The 19,649-nt window shown below is 45.1% G+C and overlaps 1 protein-coding gene across 4 annotated transcripts in view; it reads left to right on the forward strand.

Annotated features, from left to right (window-relative positions):
- Daam1 (dishevelled associated activator of morphogenesis 1) overlaps window positions 1-13,938 on the forward strand; it is a 174,536-nt gene extending 160,598 nt beyond the window's left edge. For all 4 annotated transcript variants that reach the window (XM_028858344.2, XM_028858334.2, XM_028858351.2 and 1 more), the window contains 5 exons: window positions 1,681-1,788; window positions 3,542-3,602; window positions 6,743-6,874; window positions 10,458-10,628; window positions 11,259-13,938. In XM_028858344.2, coding sequence (XP_028714177.1) covers window positions 1,681-1,788; window positions 3,542-3,602; window positions 6,743-6,874; window positions 10,458-10,628; window positions 11,259-11,468 — 682 coding nt within the window. In that variant the 3' untranslated portion in view covers window positions 11,469-13,938. The remainder of the gene's footprint in view (window positions 1-1,680; window positions 1,789-3,541; window positions 3,603-6,742; window positions 6,875-10,457; window positions 10,629-11,258) is intronic.
- Window positions 13,939-19,649: the final 5,711 nt, after the last annotated feature.

Raw genomic sequence — 19,649 nt, forward strand, 5'->3', positions numbered from 1 at the left:
AGTTGTAATGGGGACCTGTAGCCTCTTATTCGCATATGGAGAGCAGCCACCTTTGAAAGGACACCACCTCTTCAACTCCTTGATGGCATGCACACAAACACATGCAAAATCAAATATCCGCTCATCCACACACCTTCTGATGACTTGGCGCTTACACGGTCATCTGCTTATTAAAATGACTATAGAATTTACGTGTACAAGCTCTTTCAAAGGAATAAATAATGTCTGATGTCTTTCCTCGTCTGTCTGCTTCTGAAGATGGTCCCCAAAAGTAGCACCAGTACGCATAATGCCACAGTTACCTGGTGGAGTGGTGGGCCAGTGAGCAGCCTCTCGTTCACTTGGATTGGGGCATACAGTCGAGACAGTCAAGGTGTTTAAGTGAGGGTACAGTCAGTAGCCACCAGGACCGGCCTGATGTGTGACTATTCAGTTGTTCATTCTTCACAAAGCTCTTTGTGTAAATGAGGTGTTATTTGGATAGCAAACAAATGTGGAAGTCTAGCCTGGGTTTAATTTTTAAAACCACATATGGTCCAATTAAGTTAATGGAAACTTCTCCAGATAAAACAGCATGTCTCTAAAATAATGAAGAAAATAGCATTCTTGTGATAGTTGCTGGCATTTTGTTCCCACCCCCACCCCTCAGGAGAGAAGCCCAGGGCAAACAGGTAGGAATCTATGACTAGGAATCCTTGAATAATAAAGTGTAGCAAGCTCACAGAAGCCTGAGCAGCCAAAATAGTGGCTACTGTTTTGCTTTGGTGGAAATTGTTTCCTAATTACTGACAGGAACAAAAATAAAGAATCTCTTTGAGCCCTCGACTTGGGAATAGGATTGTATTGTCTGGGTAAAGCCACAGGGTACTGGAAATGCTTTACATTATTATAGGAAATGGATAGGCAACTCCGATTCTCTTTGGTCTAGGTGGGATGGGGGATTGTGGCTTAGCCTTGTGATTTAGCAAGCTGCCTAATTATGGAAATGCTACTAAACAGGTATTTATATACTCCTAACTCTAACAGCTTTGGGAGATTAGTAGTTCTTCATCTACGCTAGACTAACCAGGGAATTTTAACAAATATCTATGCCTGGTCCCACCTCATCTCAGTTAAATGGCTCTCTGGTGTTGGCCCCAGCATCTGGGGTCCAGGTGACTATAATGTGCCGTAACTGGTGACAGAAGGGCCAGGCTAACACAGCTTTGCCTGACGGCATTATCAGACACCCCTCTTCCAGTCCAGGTCAGGCAAGGTTCAGCCCTGTCATCGCCAGACAGGGAAATGGCACCAACAGCTGTGAGAACTACTAAGGGTCACGCAGTTAAGAGCCGAAGAACTGCTCAACTTAGAAGTGACTTCGCAGCTGCAGGGACATGATGTGGGTAATGAATGTCACAATTACAGTCCGCTTCCAGCAGCAGCGCTGAAATGGGGACTTTCTGTCCGCCCGCTCTTCAGATGAACCCTTGAGTGAACATCACCAATGACTACAGCAGTGAGTTGTCCCAGACTGGCAAAGTACTTCTAGGCTTCCAAGCAGCTGCTCTCTTTAATGGGTTAAACGACTGTTCTTATGCCACTCTACCAGTTCTTAATGTGTTTTGGTTCCTGCCCCTTGAGTCTATAAATCATATGCAGATTAATCATGTTGAGTGTTCTCCTTTTCTGTCATTTTAGGAACATTACCCTTTTGCACTATCTAATAACTATTGTGGAGAATAAGTACCCCAAGGTCCTCAATTTAAATGAAGAATTGCGGGATATCCCTCAAGCGGCGAAAGTCAAGTGAGTACGGCGACAGCTGCTTTTCCCAGCTTACCTGGGCAGCGTGAGGTGCTTAGCCTCGCCGCACAGATGTGCAGATGTGTGGAGCGGCCCCTCTCTTTCCTTCCCTCTGAACGCCGTATGAAAGGAAGTTGGAATCACATCCAAATTATTCAGATGTGTTCAAGGATGTATATTTGTTCTACTCCTTTGGAATACTCGCCACCCCATTGTATAAAACCTGATTTTCTTAGTAACCAGAGTCTAAGCAGCTAGGCCTGCTGGCACAGGCCTGTAATCCCAGCTTTTCCAACTCAGAAAACAGAGACAAGAGGGTTGCAAGTTCAGTGCCTGCCTGGGCTACAAAGTGAGGTCAAGCCTGACCTGGACAGCTGAGTGAAAGCAGCGCATCAAGAGTAAAACAATCGCAGAGGGTGTTGCCAATGGCAGAGTGCCTGCCCAGCATGGAAGGACTGAGGGTCAGCCCACTAATGCTTTGGAACAGCAGCTCTATTCAACACAGGGAACCCTGAGTTAAAGGAGGACACATGTAAAACAAATCGCAGTCTTCCATGTGAGGGAGCTGCCAGTCATTTTCACAGATACACACACTCCTTGGAACCAGGCAGCCCTTTAATAGAAAGCAGTCTTTATGCAAATCAAGAAACTAAAAATACAATGGAAAGTCGCCAGACCTTCCCCACAGATCTTGGGCTGTTTCAGAGATGGAAGCAGGCAGCTTTCCTCACTGGTTCCTCACCTCCCTCGACTTTTTGATACACATATATACTCAAGCTGTGCCCTTTGCAGTGAATTTACAACCTAGAATGAGTAGGATAATTATCTCCCTCTACAGAACTTGGTAGGAAATACAGTAGGTAGCACAAGAAATTAATCTATTAGAGTAAATGAAGTATGGGTGAGCTCTTTATTATGGTGGGAATTGTCTGTGAGAATTGAGTTTGAATCTTTAATGTTTAAAAGCTGTGAAATAAATAATCTTTCTCCACTAAAAACAAAGAAGGCAATGAAAATGAGAAATAACTATGACAGCGCTCAGAAAAATGCCTGCTGATTGAGGCTAAGTGCTGTCCGCTCAGCTGTGGCCGTGATGAGCAGCAGCATCCAGACTGAATGGGGTCTGGGTGAGCCACTTTCCTAGAGAGCAGAGTGTGGCAGATGCTCATTTCTAGGTACAGCAGTGTGCTGAAGCAGAGGCCCTGTGAGTCAAACATCAATTTTTTTTTTTTTTTTTTTTTTTTTTGTGCTCATGGGAGACATTTTTCTTCTGTTTTTAACCTGTAAAATATACCTGCTAGCTGAGGAAAACAAAAAATGTACAGAAAAATTCTATATATAAGTTCCATGTTTCTTTAAAATGCTGTGGCCTTTTGTGGGATCTGAGAGTAAAAGAGAGGGATTTTTTTCATTTTATCATATTTAGTGTGTGTGTGTGTGTGTGTGTGTGTGTGTGTGTGTGTGTACAAGCACATGCCATGACAAGTCTTTGGAAGTCATAACAACTGTGGAGTCAGTGCTCTCCTTCCACCGTGTAGGTCCTGAGGAGTAAACTGAGGCTGACAAGCGTGGCAGCAAGCACCTTTACCCATGGAGCCATCTCACTGGCCCTGGATTTTTAAACATTTAAACGAAACTAAACACACACACACACACACACACACACACACCAACCCAAGCATGAACTATGTCAAGCCGCAGTGTATTACTCCTGTGAACTTCATGCTGACTGCCAAGATGTTGCTCTCTCCCACAGCATGACTGAGCTGGACAAAGAGATAAGCACCTTGAGAAGCGGCCTGAAGGCTGTGGAGATGGTGAGTACCTGCTCCCCACTGTAACTGCCGGTCTCCTCACCATTCTGCTGGCACGCTGGCCTTGAGCAAGCACCCTGGGCATGCGGTCTGCCCGGGATAAACAGGACTCCATCAGACAGAACAGCCACCACCAGGCCAGCACAAGTTGTGCCCGGTGTGGCCGCTCAGCTCCATGCAGCGATGTCCTGAGGGACTGACTGCAGTGGGAGCTGGAGGTGGGCCTCGAGGGCCACCTCTTCACCTGGAAAGCAGGCCTCCTCAGAATGAGTGGGCCGGGTGAGGCAGTCTTCAAGGACCCTCTCCACTTCCAGGTGCTATTACTGTTTGATGTTGGGTTTCTGAAGACTAAAGCAACTGCCCGGTTGCTGTTGAACGGGCCCTTTGAGGAGTCTTTACCAAACACACCTTTGGGACTACTGTGCCCAAGGCACAAGGTCGTGGTGACCCAGAGTCCCTGCCTTCCAATGCTGCCCTGATGAGAGCAGCCACTTCCCTCAGCAGGACCCTGTCTAGATAAACACAGTGATCAAAGAGGAGCGTGATGAAAGGGCTGGATTGAGGCTAGCCTGGAGGCTGGTGGTGGACTGACATGGTCCGGAGGAAGTGCTCCCCTAGAGGAGATGAACTCCAGTGACAGCTTCGAAGCAGGGTGGTGTGAAAAGGTCCATAGGAGGGGGGCTGCCCAGGTACAGAAGATCAAAAGGAACCATAGGAATGTGTCCAAAGGCAGAGGAGTCGGAAGAATGTATGTAGCACAGCTGAGCCAGGACACCATGGGAGTGCTACCTGAATGAGGCTGCCAGGAAGCAAGCCCGGGGAGGTCCCGCCTGCTTGGCTCTGTCTCTCCTGGGTGAGGTTACTGATTCAGAGGCATGCCCCTCCCTTAAATACCTTGAGGTTGTTTATCACCAAATGCCATGGCACCCCCGTTTCTCTTGTTTTAATCACAAACCTAGACACTATTGAATCCATTGAAGACAGTACCAATAAAAATATTTTTTCTTTTTTTCCCCCACTAAAATTTCTGAGCATGTTTTTGAGGGGCTAGGGACTAACGGGGAAATAAGAGTTGTGTTATGGGTACCTGGCCATCTCTCCATGGATCTCAGGAGGTCCAGCCTCCCCAGGGCATTATTGGCCAGGAATGCTTAATAAACTGCAGTGGTTACCTCTTCCCTCTCAGGTAGACTTTCTTGAGACTCAAGTGGCAGTTGTGCCATCCCTAAGACAGGTAGTGGTCACTCTTGAGCCCTGTGTTTGAGTTAGCATAGACCGAGACCCGGTCAGGGTGGTGTTCAGGGATGTGCTTGTAGCTTTGCTTGCTAAAACATAGCTGTGCTGCCTCTCCTTCCTGGGTGACATAGGCTACATCATGCTCCTAGTAGGCAAGGGTCTGCAGAAGCTATCTTAGGGTTTCTTTCTGCTGTGGTTGACACCATAACCAAAAGCCACTTAGGGAGGAAAGGATGATTTCACTTACATTTCCATATCACACCTCATCACCAGCAGGAATCAGAGCAAAAATTCAAGATAGGAACCTGGAGGCAGGAACTGAAGCAGAGGCCATGGAAGAATACTGCTTGCTGACTTGCCCCTTATGGATTACTCGGCCTGTTTCCTTACACCACGCAGGATCACCTGCCCAGGGGCTGCACAGCCTGCAAAGAGCTGGGCCCTCTCATAATAATTATTAGTCAAGAAAATACCCTAAAGACATGTCTACAGGCCAGTTTAGTGGGACATTTTCTCAGTTGTGACTCCCTCTTCCCAAATGACCCTAGCTTGTATCAAGTTAACAAAAAATACCAACTAGGGCCGAAGCTTTCTCTGCCCCTGGCAGCTGAAATATCTAGCTATAACTGGACATATTAGGAGGCAACAGAGCATAACTCACCCAGATATTCATGTGTCCTCATTGTGCTTTGTCCAAGTCAGTGATGCTGTGTGAAGTATCAGAGATGAATCTGAATACAGTGATTAGACAAGGACACTCTTTAAGATGGTTCACCATCCCTCTACCAGCGCGCGCGCGCGCGCACACACACACACACACACACACACACACAGAGAGAGAGAGAGTTCTCGACCAAGGTACTAAAATTGTGGTGATGTCTTCCAGTCAGAACTGGCTCCATAATTTATGGCTTTTTGCTTGTTATTTCATTTGATTTTCATGATCACATGCATATTGCCCTTTTTTCAGAATGGAAGGCACTGAGATCCAGAGCAATCTGCCATTAAGAGCAGACAGCAGTAGTCTGAGTCAGAACCAAAAGCCCTTGGGCACTACATTCCTGCTGAATAGTGTTTGCCCAAGAGGGGTCGGGAAAAACCTATGACCATCAGTCAGTCAGGTGGCACTTAGCATAGACCGGGGCCAGCAAACTGAGCTCAAATCCTGCCTCTGTCATTGATCAGCTCCTTGGCTTTGAGCAAAGAATGAAATTCCACCAAGCTCTGTGTGTCTGTGCAATGGGAATAATGATGCTGCGGTCCTGTGGCTGTTAATAATGTGTGCTTCACAATGGTTGGACTTCACTACTGCAGTTTACTTCGGCCATCTATGTGATCCTCGCCACGGTAGTGGAGAAAGTGGAAAGTTAACAAAAGACTCATTTTCCTACCTGTCAATTCACCAAAACCTAGTGGTGTGGACAGGAAGAAGGGAGAGGAGATTATGTTGCCGCATGCTGCAGCTGCAGTTCTGCTGACCTAGGTACCATGGTTTAGGAAGTAACTAGGATTGGTAGGGAGGGGGGTGGATGGAAATCAAGACACCAGAATTCTGCACCAGAACATCAACCAAGCAAGTTGAGCTTTTTCCTCATAAATCCTTTGAATCCAGTGTGCTCCTACGGTTTGTGTGGGTTCTGTTGATTTGAACTAAACGTTAACCTGCTTCTAAAGCCAGAGTGAGAAATCACCCTGGTAATACTCAGAAAATGAAGAAGCTGTTTTCAGTAGTCTGTGCACAAGGGCGTGGCCCTGGTGTGGAGAGGGTTAGGGTAGGGAAGTGGAGTAACATGAGATCTTTTAGATGTGTTTGCTGTCTGGGTTATTCAGCTTGAGTCCTGGGGAATTGGAGACAAAGTGTAAGTGCATATGAAACCTTCACCATCAGCATCTGTTTCCTGTTTCAGGAGCTGGAGTATCAGAAGTCTCAGCCTCCCCAGCCTGGAGACAAGTTCGTGTCCGTGGTCAGCCAGTTCATCACTGTGGCTAGCTTCAGCTTCTCGGATGTTGAAGATCTTCTGGCAGAAGCTAAGGAGCTGGTAAATTTCCCTGTGCACTTACTTGTGTGGTCCTTCAGGCCTGAGCTCCCATGTGCTGCTTAAAGACACCAGCCTGTTTAGGAAGAAGCAGGAGTAGTACTGGAATATCACAGTCAGGAAATGTACCTGCAGATCATTGTTTTCCAGATCCCCTTGTTCTGTGGAACACTTGTGTTTTTGTCTCCAGGGTAACCCTTAGTGTCTAACTGTCCTGTGTTGCCTTTTGCCTGTGCAAGACTCCGAAGGGTTGGGATGGTGGCACCTTTCCCTTGGTTTCCACTGGATTGATATGCTCATCTCTGAAAGCAGCGTAAGTGATGAGAGCCAGGAGCAGGTATGACCAAGGTCATATGTCCCTGTGTCGGATACTTATCTGAAACAGAGCCTCCAGGGAACAGGATACTGTCTCTGCAAATATGTGGAACATGTTAACAGATGCATTTTAGTTCACAGCATCATTACAAAGGAACACTAATTTAGTAAGACATTTCTTTTTTGTGATTCTTTCTATTTAAAATTTGTTTTCTTATGTAGAAAGGCTAATAACCTTTTTTTTAGGTAATAACCAAGACTTCTAAGCATGCTGTCTTGGTATTTCTTCCCTCAGGTACCTTAACTATTCAATGGTGGTATTAGGCCCATTCTCCACCACAGCTTTCCACACTGTCCATCTCCGAGTTTGCTTTTTGTTGCTGTGCTAAAATGACCAAGAGCCACTTGGGGAGGAAAGGGTTTATTTGGCTTACGTGCCCCTATCACCGTCCACCATGAAGGGAAGTCAGGGAAGGAACTCAAGGCAGGAACTGAAGCAGAGCCATAGAAGAATGCTGCTCACTGGCTTGCTCCCCACAGCTTGCTCAGCCTGCCTCCTCATTCAACACAGGACCACCTGCCCAAGGGTGGTACCACCCACAGTGGGCTGAGTCTTTCACATCAATCATTAATCAAGAAAATGCCCCAGACAGACTTATCCACAGGCCAGGCTGTTGTAGGCAATTCCTCAATTGACATTCCACTTGTCCCAGATATGTCTAGTTGACAAAAACTCACCAGCACAGTCTTTCTGCTACCACCTTACCCCCTTTACCTCAGTCTCTCCTTCAGACTTGAGCTGTAGGCATCATTTGCCAGTGGTCAGATTGGGTTATTCCATGTGGTTTATTGAGTTCAAGTTCGGAGGCTGTGTTCACAAACATCAGCGAATCTCAGTACTACCTTCCAGCCGCACCAAATAAAAAAGGAGACAGTATGTGCCACATGGCCACCATTAGGGAGCCACCTCTGCTGTGCCACAGTGGGAACAAAACAAACAGTATCCATGGGTGTGGCCTGAACTGCCATCATGAGAATCCTGTTCATGCTTGTGTTTGTAAAAGAAGGGCCCCTGCTCTAGAGTCCTAACATATAACCTACCTCATCAAGGAGCTAAAGTACAGAATCAACTGGGATATTTATTTATTTATTTATTTATTTAAATACACATACAGAGAACCCTGTGTTTTTGTGTGTGGGAACATTAATCTGGCCCAAGGTTCCTTCAGATTTCTAAAACTAAAATATACATGACTTCATCGTCACTAGAATTCCTAGATAAAAAGATCATCCATGATGGCTTAAAGTGCATGAACTTGAATATTTTAGAAGCTCAGCTGTAGACTGTTTATTGCTGTTTTGTTCATTCCAGAACTTTTAGAAATCAGCTTATAAAACCATGAATCCAGCTAGACTACTCTAATGTGGTGTGTGAAGAATGTTAGGTTTTTCCCTAAAGAGTTCTGTTTTGTAATAAAATATTTCCAAATAAGTAAAACATTGAGAATAGCTCCACACTAAGAGAAAAGGGTAGAAAGTGTATTTTAAACAGGAGGGCCAGTGCGATGTTTCAGTAAGTAAAACCACTTTCCATGCAAACCTGATGGCCTCCCAGCCGGAAGACAGAAGTGACTCTAAAGATTGTCCTCTGACCTTCACACGGGTACCATGGCACACATGCACCTGCACACCTACATGTGTGCACACACAATAACTAAATTTAAAATAATAAACTAATTATGAAATGTGTACCAACATGCATATCTTAGTCAAAATTGTCATCTATAAGAACATGGAAAACACCTTCTTTAACATGCATAATTTTACTAAAATATTAGAAGCTTTAATATAGATAATACAAGAAAAATCAAGTCAATTAGAAACTATGGAATTGAAGAGGATACAAGCCTGCTTGTGGGATTCTGCCAGAGTCCAGCTCCGACCTACTTTCAAAGGGTTCTTAGGTGGAGGAGAAAGGAATGAGGAAATACTAGGTAGAAAGATAGAAAGAGACAGGAGAAAGACAGAGATATAGGATAGCTTCAGGAGGGCCTTGGGTTAAATACCCAGCCACCTCAAGCTTTATTCAAAAGGGCTTTTTATAATATATCCAGGGGAGAGGCAAAAGACCTCCCCCTTGCAAGATCAAAACACACCATACAGCCAAGTGTAGACCCCTTCCAAACACCTGGTAAACACGCCCCTACCCAGATCACCCTATTATATAGCCCTGCTGGGTAAAGCAAGGCCAGATTCTCTGACCCTGAGTAAGGTCTCACTAGGAAGCCTCCGTGGGCCTCCACACTTGCTGTGATCTGAATATGAAGAATAGAAGGTCTGATCGGAAAGTCGTTGAGTAGCAGGAAAGAGAATTCAGTTAGCTCTGAAGCCTGGTCTCTGAGCTGGGCTGCACGGGCCAGCACCGCTGGGCCCTGCCCAGCACCGGAGCTCAGTCTGACAGTAGTGATGCTGTCCCTGTGCAGTCCAAGTAATGCTAAGACTTGAGATAGCAAACTCTCCCCCAAGTTACTAAGGAAAGTGCTCAGAGATCTAAAATCAGAAACAGTTAAGAGGTTTTGAGGGAAAATGCACATACTGTTTTGTTATTGTATATTTTGTGTAAGTTTTTAAAATTATCCCTAACTTTGTATTTGTCAGCTTTAGAAAGAGGCATTAAACAGATTGGCCTACAGTAATCTCAGTCAGAAACTTTGGGTGGTATTAATGACTCCACAGTCAGTTATTTTTCCTGATTAGAGCTGGGGAGCCCAAAGACAATATTAGCCTTATTTATGGATAGGGAAAAGCAGCTGAGAAGTCCCAGGTCCCATTTGTTTTTCATATTCACCATGTGGCCCCAATAAATGGTATTATATGACTTCAAAGGACAGCTTAAAGTAACAAGGTTCCCGAGCCCTGCTGTGCTTGCCTGGGTCTTGGGTGTCTTGTCCTTCAGTCCTGCCTGCTTGTGTCTACGGTTGTTTAGTTAACGCAGAGTCACTGTCGTCGTAGGAGGAAACGGTAGATGTTAGGCTGAAATGAAATGGACAGGACGCATGGCTTCAGAAGTCAGGGAGTATTCCGTTTCCAGCTTTGGAAGTGATGAGTAGGTGTGCTCAGCAGCCGAAGGTAAATAATAGGCTGGCTAAAGTCCATCCGTTACATCTGAGCTCTCAGCCTTCTAGGGAGAATTTGATTTGACTGTGGAATCAGGTCTCTTGGAACACTGAGGTCTTTTTTTTTTTTTCCTTTTTCAAATCTTTTTCTCCAGTTCACTAAAGCAGTGAAGCACTTTGGGGAAGAGGCTGGCAAAATACAGCCAGATGAATTCTTTGGGATTTTTGATCAGTTTCTTCAAGCCGTGGCAGAAGCGAAACAGGAGAATGAGAACATGAGGAAAAGGAAGGAGGAGGAAGAGAGGCGCGCCCGCATGGAAGCTCAGGTGAGGCCTCCCCCAGCAGCTCCCCCTGGAAGCCTGGCTGCAGCCCTTTCTGTTTTCTGTGGTTCAGTCTTTCCCTGCTGTGGGGCTGGGGACCAAAGCCAGGACCACGTGACAGACAGGTGCCGCGGCACCCAGCGAGGGCCCAGACCCAGGCTGTTTCCACAGCACCGTGACCGTGCATTCTAGAGTGACTCGGGTAGCTTAGATCCATACCACGTTTCTCCTGAGCAATTTGGCAGTTTCTCAAAAACTGAAAAAGCCTGTCTATATCCCACAAGTGGATCCCCTTAGAAATTACCTTCAAGAAACGATGGTAAGTTTCCAAAAGGACATTAGCATCCTTCATCATAGCCCTAAGTTACCTATGAACTCCCTCAAATGCAGAGAGAGAATCTAAAGAAACTTACCTACAGGTTGGTAAGGTCGTTTTTCTTTCATCGCCCATTGCTTTTGCAGTGGCCTCCCATCACACACACACACACACACACACACACACACACACACACACACACACACGTTTCAGCTGCATGTAAGAGATCCCTGCCCCCCCCACCCCCGCCATGGCCCAGAATTCTTCCGTACTGAAACCGCAGTACCCTGTAACCCTAAGAGGATTCCTTCTGTGCGCAGCTCAAAGAACAGCGGGAAAGGGAGCGGAGGATGAGAAAGGCCAAGGAGAACAGCGAAGAGAGTGGAGAGTTTGACGACCTGGTCTCGGCTTTACGCTCGGGAGAAGTGTTTGACAAAGACCTTTCCAAACTCAAACGGAACCGCAAACGCATTTCCAACCAGGTGACGGATGGTAGCCGGGAGCGACCAATCACAAAACTGAATTTTTAATTCTCTTGCATCCTTTTCTAGAAAGCGCAGTAGCAGCCCTTTGGCGTGACTAGAACTTTTCTTTACACTGCCTTGCAATCCAAACAGTGGCAATTTCTTCTCTCACCTGTGAGTGAAGGTGTGAATGTGTGTGTGTAAATGTATGTGTATATATGTGAAAATGTATATAGAAGTCTGGCTGTTGTCCCGGGACCTATGTGTATGCTTAAAAAGTTTATGTTAATGTGTGTGCTCAGAGACTCTCTGTGTATGCATTCATATTGAGTGGGACTCATTCTCTTTCCCTGAACACCGAGGCTGTTCAGAAGCACAATGCTCTCTCCTGAAACAGTAAGAGACATTCCTTAACATTAAAAAAAAAAAAAAAAAAAGAAGAAAAGAAGAAAACAGGAAGTTAAAAAAAAAAGCCTTGTCTTGTGAAGTTTTATGGTTCCCAAGGTTGCTGTAGTGAGACACTTTTCACTGGTAGAAATGGAGTTGGAAAACATGGATTTGGATGAGTTTGGTGGCTGCCGGCGTGACACTCGGCCCGTGTCAGTGACTGACTTGGAAGAACAGCTTCGAGGTCCCGATGCTGCTTCTGGGGTACAGTCTACAGATGTCTGCTGAGAACATCTTGCACACATTCATATCATATAGAATGTCAATCACAATTCTTTTATATAGTTAAAACTTGAACACCAGGATCCCCCCCCCAATTTCATCAGTTTTTTTTCTGCCAAGTGCTCTTGATGATTTCTTTAATTTCTTTCTTCCTTTATTTCTCTCTTTCTTTCTTTCTCTCTTTCTTTAAAACACGCTTTCTAAATAATGCCGCCTGCATCCTGGCTAAAGGCCGGGACTGCCAGAACCTTTTTGTTGACCTAACAATGCAGATATATAAACCTGGAAAATGAAATTTCCCACCCAAGACTTAGTGGAATAACTCCCTGAAGATTCTTATTAAAGGCCTGTGGGGTGCTTTGGGGTGGCTTCCGTTTCCCGCGTAGGCCATGCTGCCTGTCTTGGGATAAAGGACACTCACAGTGGACACAAGGTGTCAACGGGGTCTCCAGGGATGCTCAGATCTATTTATCTCAAAGAACATTTGAAGCGATTGCTGTTGCGTGTTGTCATTTTCAATTGTGTGTCGGTGACGCTACCTGTACAATTTCAGTCCAAAAAAAATAAAGCTCTCAGGGAGAAATGACAAAACAATGAGCATTAGAAAATAAACTATAGATGCTTATCACTGACCTGCCAACTCTCAGTATCCTTAAATTATATGCTGTGTAAAGAGGACTGTTACTGTTTTATTTCCTTTGCTTTATTTATTTGTCCTTGGGTGTGGGGAGGGACTAGTGTTTTCTCTGTGTTTTTCATCTATCCTTTTTGGTTGGGTTTCCTGTGGAGAGAGTAGTTTTTCCTATTGCACTAGAATATTATTTACTCACTAAATTGAGTTTTTCAGTCAAGTATCAAATATTTATTAAGCACTTACTATGTACCAGGCATAGTAGAGCTGTAGTGGTAAGCAAGACAAAGTCCCTGCCCGCCAAGGAGTTCACATTTTAACGGGTTTTCAGGGACGATAGAATACCAATGTGCATAGTATACAAGGAGTCATACTATTTAAAAATAATCTGTATGAACTATAATGCTTAGTACAGATGGCAAGGGATCTGTGCTGTGTAAAAGCTGTGAAACAGTGCTCTATCAATTGTCAAGAGCTGTGGTTTTTTTACTTTTTTTTCCTTCATTGCAAACGTATTGACTTTCTACCCATTGTATGGAAGTAAACGGCTCTTCAGTAAAGCAGTCACAGGTACAAAGCAGAGCTGCCTCCGAGCCCCGGGCTACAGTCTGCAAACACACCATGGCCTTGGTGCTGCTGACGGAGACTTGGCTCGGCCAGCTTGGTGGGGAGGAGGAGTGGGATGAGTGATGGCGTCCGCCGTCCCTGATTAAGTGCCTCTATGTATATTCTTTTCTATTGATAGCAGGAAAAGTTTGGCCCAGCTCAGTTTTGGAACTGTGGAAAGAGACTCACAACAGAGCAAGTCCGTGTAGCATGTTCCCTTGCCCTTTTAAAATCATCCTCACTTTGATGTAGCCATCCTGGTAGGCCTCCTTTACCATTCCCAGTTTTTGTTTATTTCCTAAAAACTGTGTGCAGGTAATTCCATGTGCCATTGTTACAAACAAACAAACAAACAATCTACTTTTAGACTGGTGCTGGTGTAAGAAGCCACTTTGCTCTCTTGAGTATGTATTTTAAAGATTTTTTTTAATAATGCCAAAAAGACAAAGCATTATAATTTTTAAACTTAATTAAATGTCTCGTATCTTATTAGCTTAGTAGTTGGAACCACTTAGTCTGTAGGTGCAAGACTGTTGTTACAGAACCAAGAAAAAAAGATGTTGTGTGTGTTATGAGACTGTACATTTTCTAAAATAGCAATATGCAATAAAGATGACTTCATTGGGTGTACATGTGTTTCCTATGAATTATTAAAATAGCATCATTAAATGTATTAGTGCATTCTACCATTGAATTTATATGTTGCAAATGAGTGGTTCAGAACTATCTATGTATTCTTGATTGTGTTCGTACTGGAGCTAAAGGAGTGTCGTTTCCTTTTATGGCAGCATTTTGTGTGTCCAGACTACGTCGGCGCCTCTTTGTGTATCTGGTCTGTGTGGCACATCCGTGCTTCTGAGTCAGGTGTGATGGAGCTCCAGTCTCCAGAATCAACATCTTCCTGTCCTGAAGTGTTCCCGATGTGCATCAGTATGAGTCATGCCAGCTGTGTAGTGGAAGGCAGGTTTCATTAACATCCTGGAACACAGAGGCTTCCCGCTAGTCTCCTTTCGATTCAATCCAATTTGAAGGCAAGCAACTGTCAATCCCTCCACACCCTGACCTTTCTGATCTTTGGAATGGACTCAGTGTTCTGATAACTGCCTCCAGTTTTGCTTGCCATTAAGTTACTGGATAACTGCACGTTGCCCAGAACTTCTCTGCAGCTGGTGTTCAGACAGGAGAGACAGTTGCCTGTCAGACAACCCCCTGCAAAGCAAGCACACTATTGCCTCCTATCTCCTCTATGTGAGTGTGGAGCTACGTACAGAACCATGTAGAGCCTTGCTTGCCCTCCATACATGGATAGAAACGTGGCAAGATGTGAAGGCCTTAGATCATTACATTGAGTTTGGTCTGCACCTACCCAACTGTGGCGATAGCTGGGCAGATGATCACTTCTAGCAGAGTGACATCATGTGCTCCATCTAGACCTTTACCCCTTTGCTGCAGCCTGACGTGGGTTTGTATGCAGTAAATTGGATATTGTGTGTGTTCACATGTTGCCTAAACAAGCTTGTTTGCACTTATATGTGTATGCATATGGAGTCCTTAAGTTGACATGGATATACTAATCAATTTCCACCTTATTGAGGCACTTCAGTCTCTGGCTGAACTCAGAGCGTGCCAATTCCAGCTCCGTGATTCTGGCTAGCCTAACTTGCTAGTGTGTTCCGGGGATCCCTTGTTTCTGCCTCCTGAGTGCTGGAATTGTAGGCCATCACAACACCGGCCCTGTTTTTCCATGGATTCTGAGGATCTTGACTCCAGTCCCTATATTTTCCAGGTAGAGCCACCTTCCCAGGCCAGATTGGACACATTAGTTTGGTCATAATCATTCCAAATGACAGACTCTGGAAGGAAAAACTTGCAGGCATTTCCACTGGGTGGAGAACGTAGGAAACCCTGAAGGCTGGGCAGCTCCTAGACAGGTAGTTGAGTAAACACGAGCTTTGGGGCATTTGGGATAAAGGAGCCAGGACTTCCTGCCTCCAGGTTCTAACTACTGAGTTCTGCTCTTTAACTCCGGTGTTTACGTTGTGTTACATCTCTGTATGCTCCCTCCTAATAATAGGAATTTTACTCAAGTGTAAAATTTTGTTGAGGGGGCAAGATAAATGGCTCAGTGGTTAAGAGTACTTATTGCAGAGGAGCCAATAATTCTACCTCTGGGTGTCTAATCTAGAAAAAAATTCACAAAAAGAAATACTAATGGTAAGCATATTGAGGCTTGAGAGGCTGCTCAGTGGTTGAGAATCCTTGCAGAAGATCTGGGTTCAGTTCCCAGCACCCACATAGTGGCACACAGCCATCTGTAACACCAGTTCCAAAAGACCCAACGCCCACTTCTGGCCTCTTTAGGCACCATGCACACATGTGGTACACAGTGGGCAAACTACTGATACACAGGAAATGTTTGAAATAATCTGCAGAGGGAAGAAAATCCCTGCCCTGCCCTTTGACCTCTTCCCTGGCGTGGTTTTACCACTGGGTTTTTATCAGCTGTGTTTCCATGGTAACAAACAGGTGAACAGGATTGGCAGCCGAAGGTGGCATTGTTGTTGTTGTTCTGGTTTTGTTCTGCGAAGGTCTCACCGTGTCGCCTGCTCTTACATAGAGTTTTCTTTAAAGCCCAGGCTGGCCTCAGATTCAGTTGTCCTAACTATCCTGCCTCAACCTCAACCTCCTGAGCAATTGAGATCTGTAATTTTGTCAGACTTTGACAGGTTTGGGGTGCCCAGAGAAAATCAACAGTTCCCAAAAGGGGGTGGGTTTTGTTCATATTACTTGTTAAAATTCCTTCTCAGGGGGTGCCATAAGCAACGTCCTTTTTCCCCTAAAGTCCGAAGGACAAACTGGGGCACCATCCTGTTAAAGTTCACTCTGGAGAGTCAATGAGTTCACTGGGCATAGATACAGAGCATTGATGAGGGGCTGCTTACAGAGGTGTGGGTACACCTCCCCTGACAGGCTGCCCCTGGAAAGCCTTTCCCCAGCAGGGATGAGGGCTTCCTCTTCTCCCCGTGGATGAAGCCCCTTCTCTAGCCTCCCTCAGTCTATAAACTCTAGTGCCCTACCAACCCTGCAATTAAGGCTGGATTGCATAAACAGGTGGCCGAGAGCAGCTGGATGCCCAGGTGAGAGTCTCCTGGCCCTCCCACCCCTTTGTGAGAGGTGTGAACAGTCAACAAGGCAAGCTGGGATGATTCTTTTGCAAGTGGGCTCAGCTGAACTCCCCAAGATGGTGGCTGTTCGGCTCAGAGAACAGTCACACTCAATACTTGTGTTACTTAGTTCTCTCCCTCCTTGACTTAGCTTCTTTCTCTAGGAGGGGGAAGGGAAGTGGGTCAGTCTATAACACTAGTTTTCTTTTCTTTTTCTTTTTTTTTTTTTTGGTTTTTCGAGACAGGGTTTTTCTCTGTGTAGCTTTGCGCCTTTCCTGGAACTCGCTCTGTAGCCCAGGCTGGCCTCAAACTCACGGAGATCCGCCTGGCTCTGCCTCCCGAGTGCTGGGATTAAAGGTGTGCGCCACCAACGCCTGGCACATAACACTAATTTTCAGTGCCACTTCCTGTTGGACCTTTTTGTGGCAAGAAATCTGCAATCCCCAGCGACAGGGAGCATTTATATTAATGTCCTCACCCCTGCCTCCAAGGTAGAGAAACTTTCCTACGTCTGATTGGTTTGGGCTAGTCTATTCCTTCTGGGATCAGAGGAGGTGCCCAGAGAGGATGCTGGACAAAGTTTCCAAAAAAATATATGAAGGAAAGGGGGTATTTTTAAAGGGGAAGCCATAGCCATACTGCAGGAGACCAGGTTAATAATACATGTAAGTCAAGTTATTTCTCTATGTACCAGCAATGAACAAGCAGAGTCTGAAATTCAAAATACAGCCCCATTCATAAGAGCAACTCTCAAAGTGAAATACAGTCTGTAGGCACAGGTCTAACAAAATGTCTGTGAGGTCTAGAGGAGGGAAATGAAACCAGTGGAAGAAACGGAAAAACTGCAAGGTAGGATGTTTCGTGTTTGCAGATAGGAAAACTCAATGTTAGCATATTAGTGCTTCCCAGCCTGATTGATAGATTTGATGAACTCAATCAAAACCCAATAATTTACTCTGTTCTTGTTGGCTCACTGTCTCCAAAATCTATTGAGCATGTCCAATATTTTGACATTTTTATATAACATCATTTACAAAATTTACGGTTTCTGTGCTCAGAAACTGTACAATCATGTTAGAAGAAAAAATAGTAATGTTTTAAGCGAGTGAGTTTAAGTTGTGATTTTTGTGTTGAGCCACATTTACAGCCCTCATGTGCCAAATGTCACAACCAGATTGGACACACATAGAAGAGACCAGGGACCCCTAATCGCCAACAGGCTTGAAGGAGATTAACACCAGAACCTGGAGGAGGTCTGGAGGTGGGAAGCCCAGACATAGAGCCACTTACATATAGTCAGCTGATCTTTTGACAAAGGGGGCAAAAGTCACACAATGCAGCAAATATCCACATGCAAGAAGCTGAGGAACAGACCATGATGCATCCTTAAAAAAAAAAGACAAATGACCCAGGTGCAAAACAGAACTAAGAAAAACCTGGAGATAAGATGGAAGAAAGTCTGGCTTGAGTTTAGTTTGGATGACCTGTAAAGATGCAATCTATGATCCAAACTTCATAAAGACTAAGTTTCTGGATATCCAGCCAGCTCAGGGGTAGAGCTCTCAGGTAGCATGCAGCAGGCCGTGAGTCTGAGGCCCCAGCATCTTGAAAAGAAGGGGCGAGAAGGAAAAGGGAAGTGAGGAAGAAAAAGTAAAATTCTGTTCTGTGGAAAACAGTCAAGAGAATGAAAATACAAGCCATAGACTAGGAGGAAGTCTTCTCCACTGACATCAGATACAGTCACAAGTACCCCCCCCTTTCTTTTAAAGTGAACCAAAGACCTAGACACCTCTTAAAAGAAAAGCCAATAAGAAGATGCTCCACACTGGTATCAAGAGGAAAATGAATGCAGATTAAAACAATGAGATACCACCACACACTTACTGGAGTGGCCAAAATTCAGAAGAGATAACACCAAATGCTCGCTAGGATGCAGAACAACCAGAGCTCTCATTTACTGAGGAGGAAATGCTAAATGGCATGGATCCATTGGAGAGCAGATGGGAGTTTCTTCCAAGCCTGAAATTATTTTTGCTGTAAAACCCAAATGGGCTGAGAACGTTCACCTATGCAAGAGCCTACATGCAGATCCTTCGAGCAGCTTTATTAATGGTTCCCAAAGCTCAGAAGTCACCGAGATGGCTTTCAGTGAGGAAGGGAATGGTTACGGGAGCAGATGATAAAAGATTGTTCTGTGCCAAGGAAAATACTTGAATCACTCAAGCTGTGAAAAGACACCAGGGAACCTTAGGTACATGGTACTAAGCAAATGAAGCCAACGAAGAAAGGCCATGTACTGTGTGGTGACATTTATATAACTTCATGAAAGAACAAAGCTGGAAGCAATTTAAAAAAAAAAAAATCAGTGGAGTCACCAAATGGAGGGTTGAGCAAGACTTTTAGAGTGTGAAAATACCCCGTGTGATAGTACAAATGTGGATACATGTCATTAAATTACTTTTGCCCCAGGAAATATAAATAAGAAGGCCACTGAGGACCTGCTAGGGACACTACAGGCCTTTGGGTACTGAGTCTCAGCCAATAAGACCCAACTATATATGTATACCCTGTGTCACCTACTCGGGGTGCAACTTGGAAGGAGGCAAACGAGCACCTTCCCAGAGCTGAGTCTCGGGCATCCTATGGATTCTGGCACCTAAAACAACAAAAACAATGTCAGGATTTCTGGTGCCAGCCAGGTATTGCCGCTTGTGGATACCCAGGTTCACAGAGCTACCTGCGCCGCCAGTACCAGTGGTACTCAGCCACTACAATGGACGAGGGGTTTGAAGAAGGCCCTCATCTCCACACCAGCCTGAATCCCCCTGGAAGAGACACAAAAGTAATCTGACAACTCGTATCAGGGCGTGCTTCCCTGGTCCCCTGGTTAACTAGGCTACTACGTCCAATGCAGAGCCATTAATCCCTTTGCTCCTAGCCCTCAGTATCGGACTCTACCTGCTCAGCTGCGGCGTACTTAACTATGTACAACCAAGAGTAAACACTGTTACAGTGTTAAGGCTGAGGGTATGCTAAAACCCCCTGCCCCAAGATGAGTCTGCCATTTGACTGACGCCCCGTAAAACCGCTGGGGAATGTAACAGGTTTAGCACAGCTGATGCTATGTTAGAAGCACAATTCTGAAGTTAGAACCCAGCACACAGCACCTACCCAAAT

Source organism: Peromyscus leucopus, chromosome 14 (assembly GCF_004664715.2).
Source record: "Peromyscus leucopus breed LL Stock chromosome 14, UCI_PerLeu_2.1, whole genome shotgun sequence".
NCBI lineage: Eukaryota > Metazoa > Chordata > Mammalia > Rodentia > Cricetidae > Peromyscus > Peromyscus leucopus.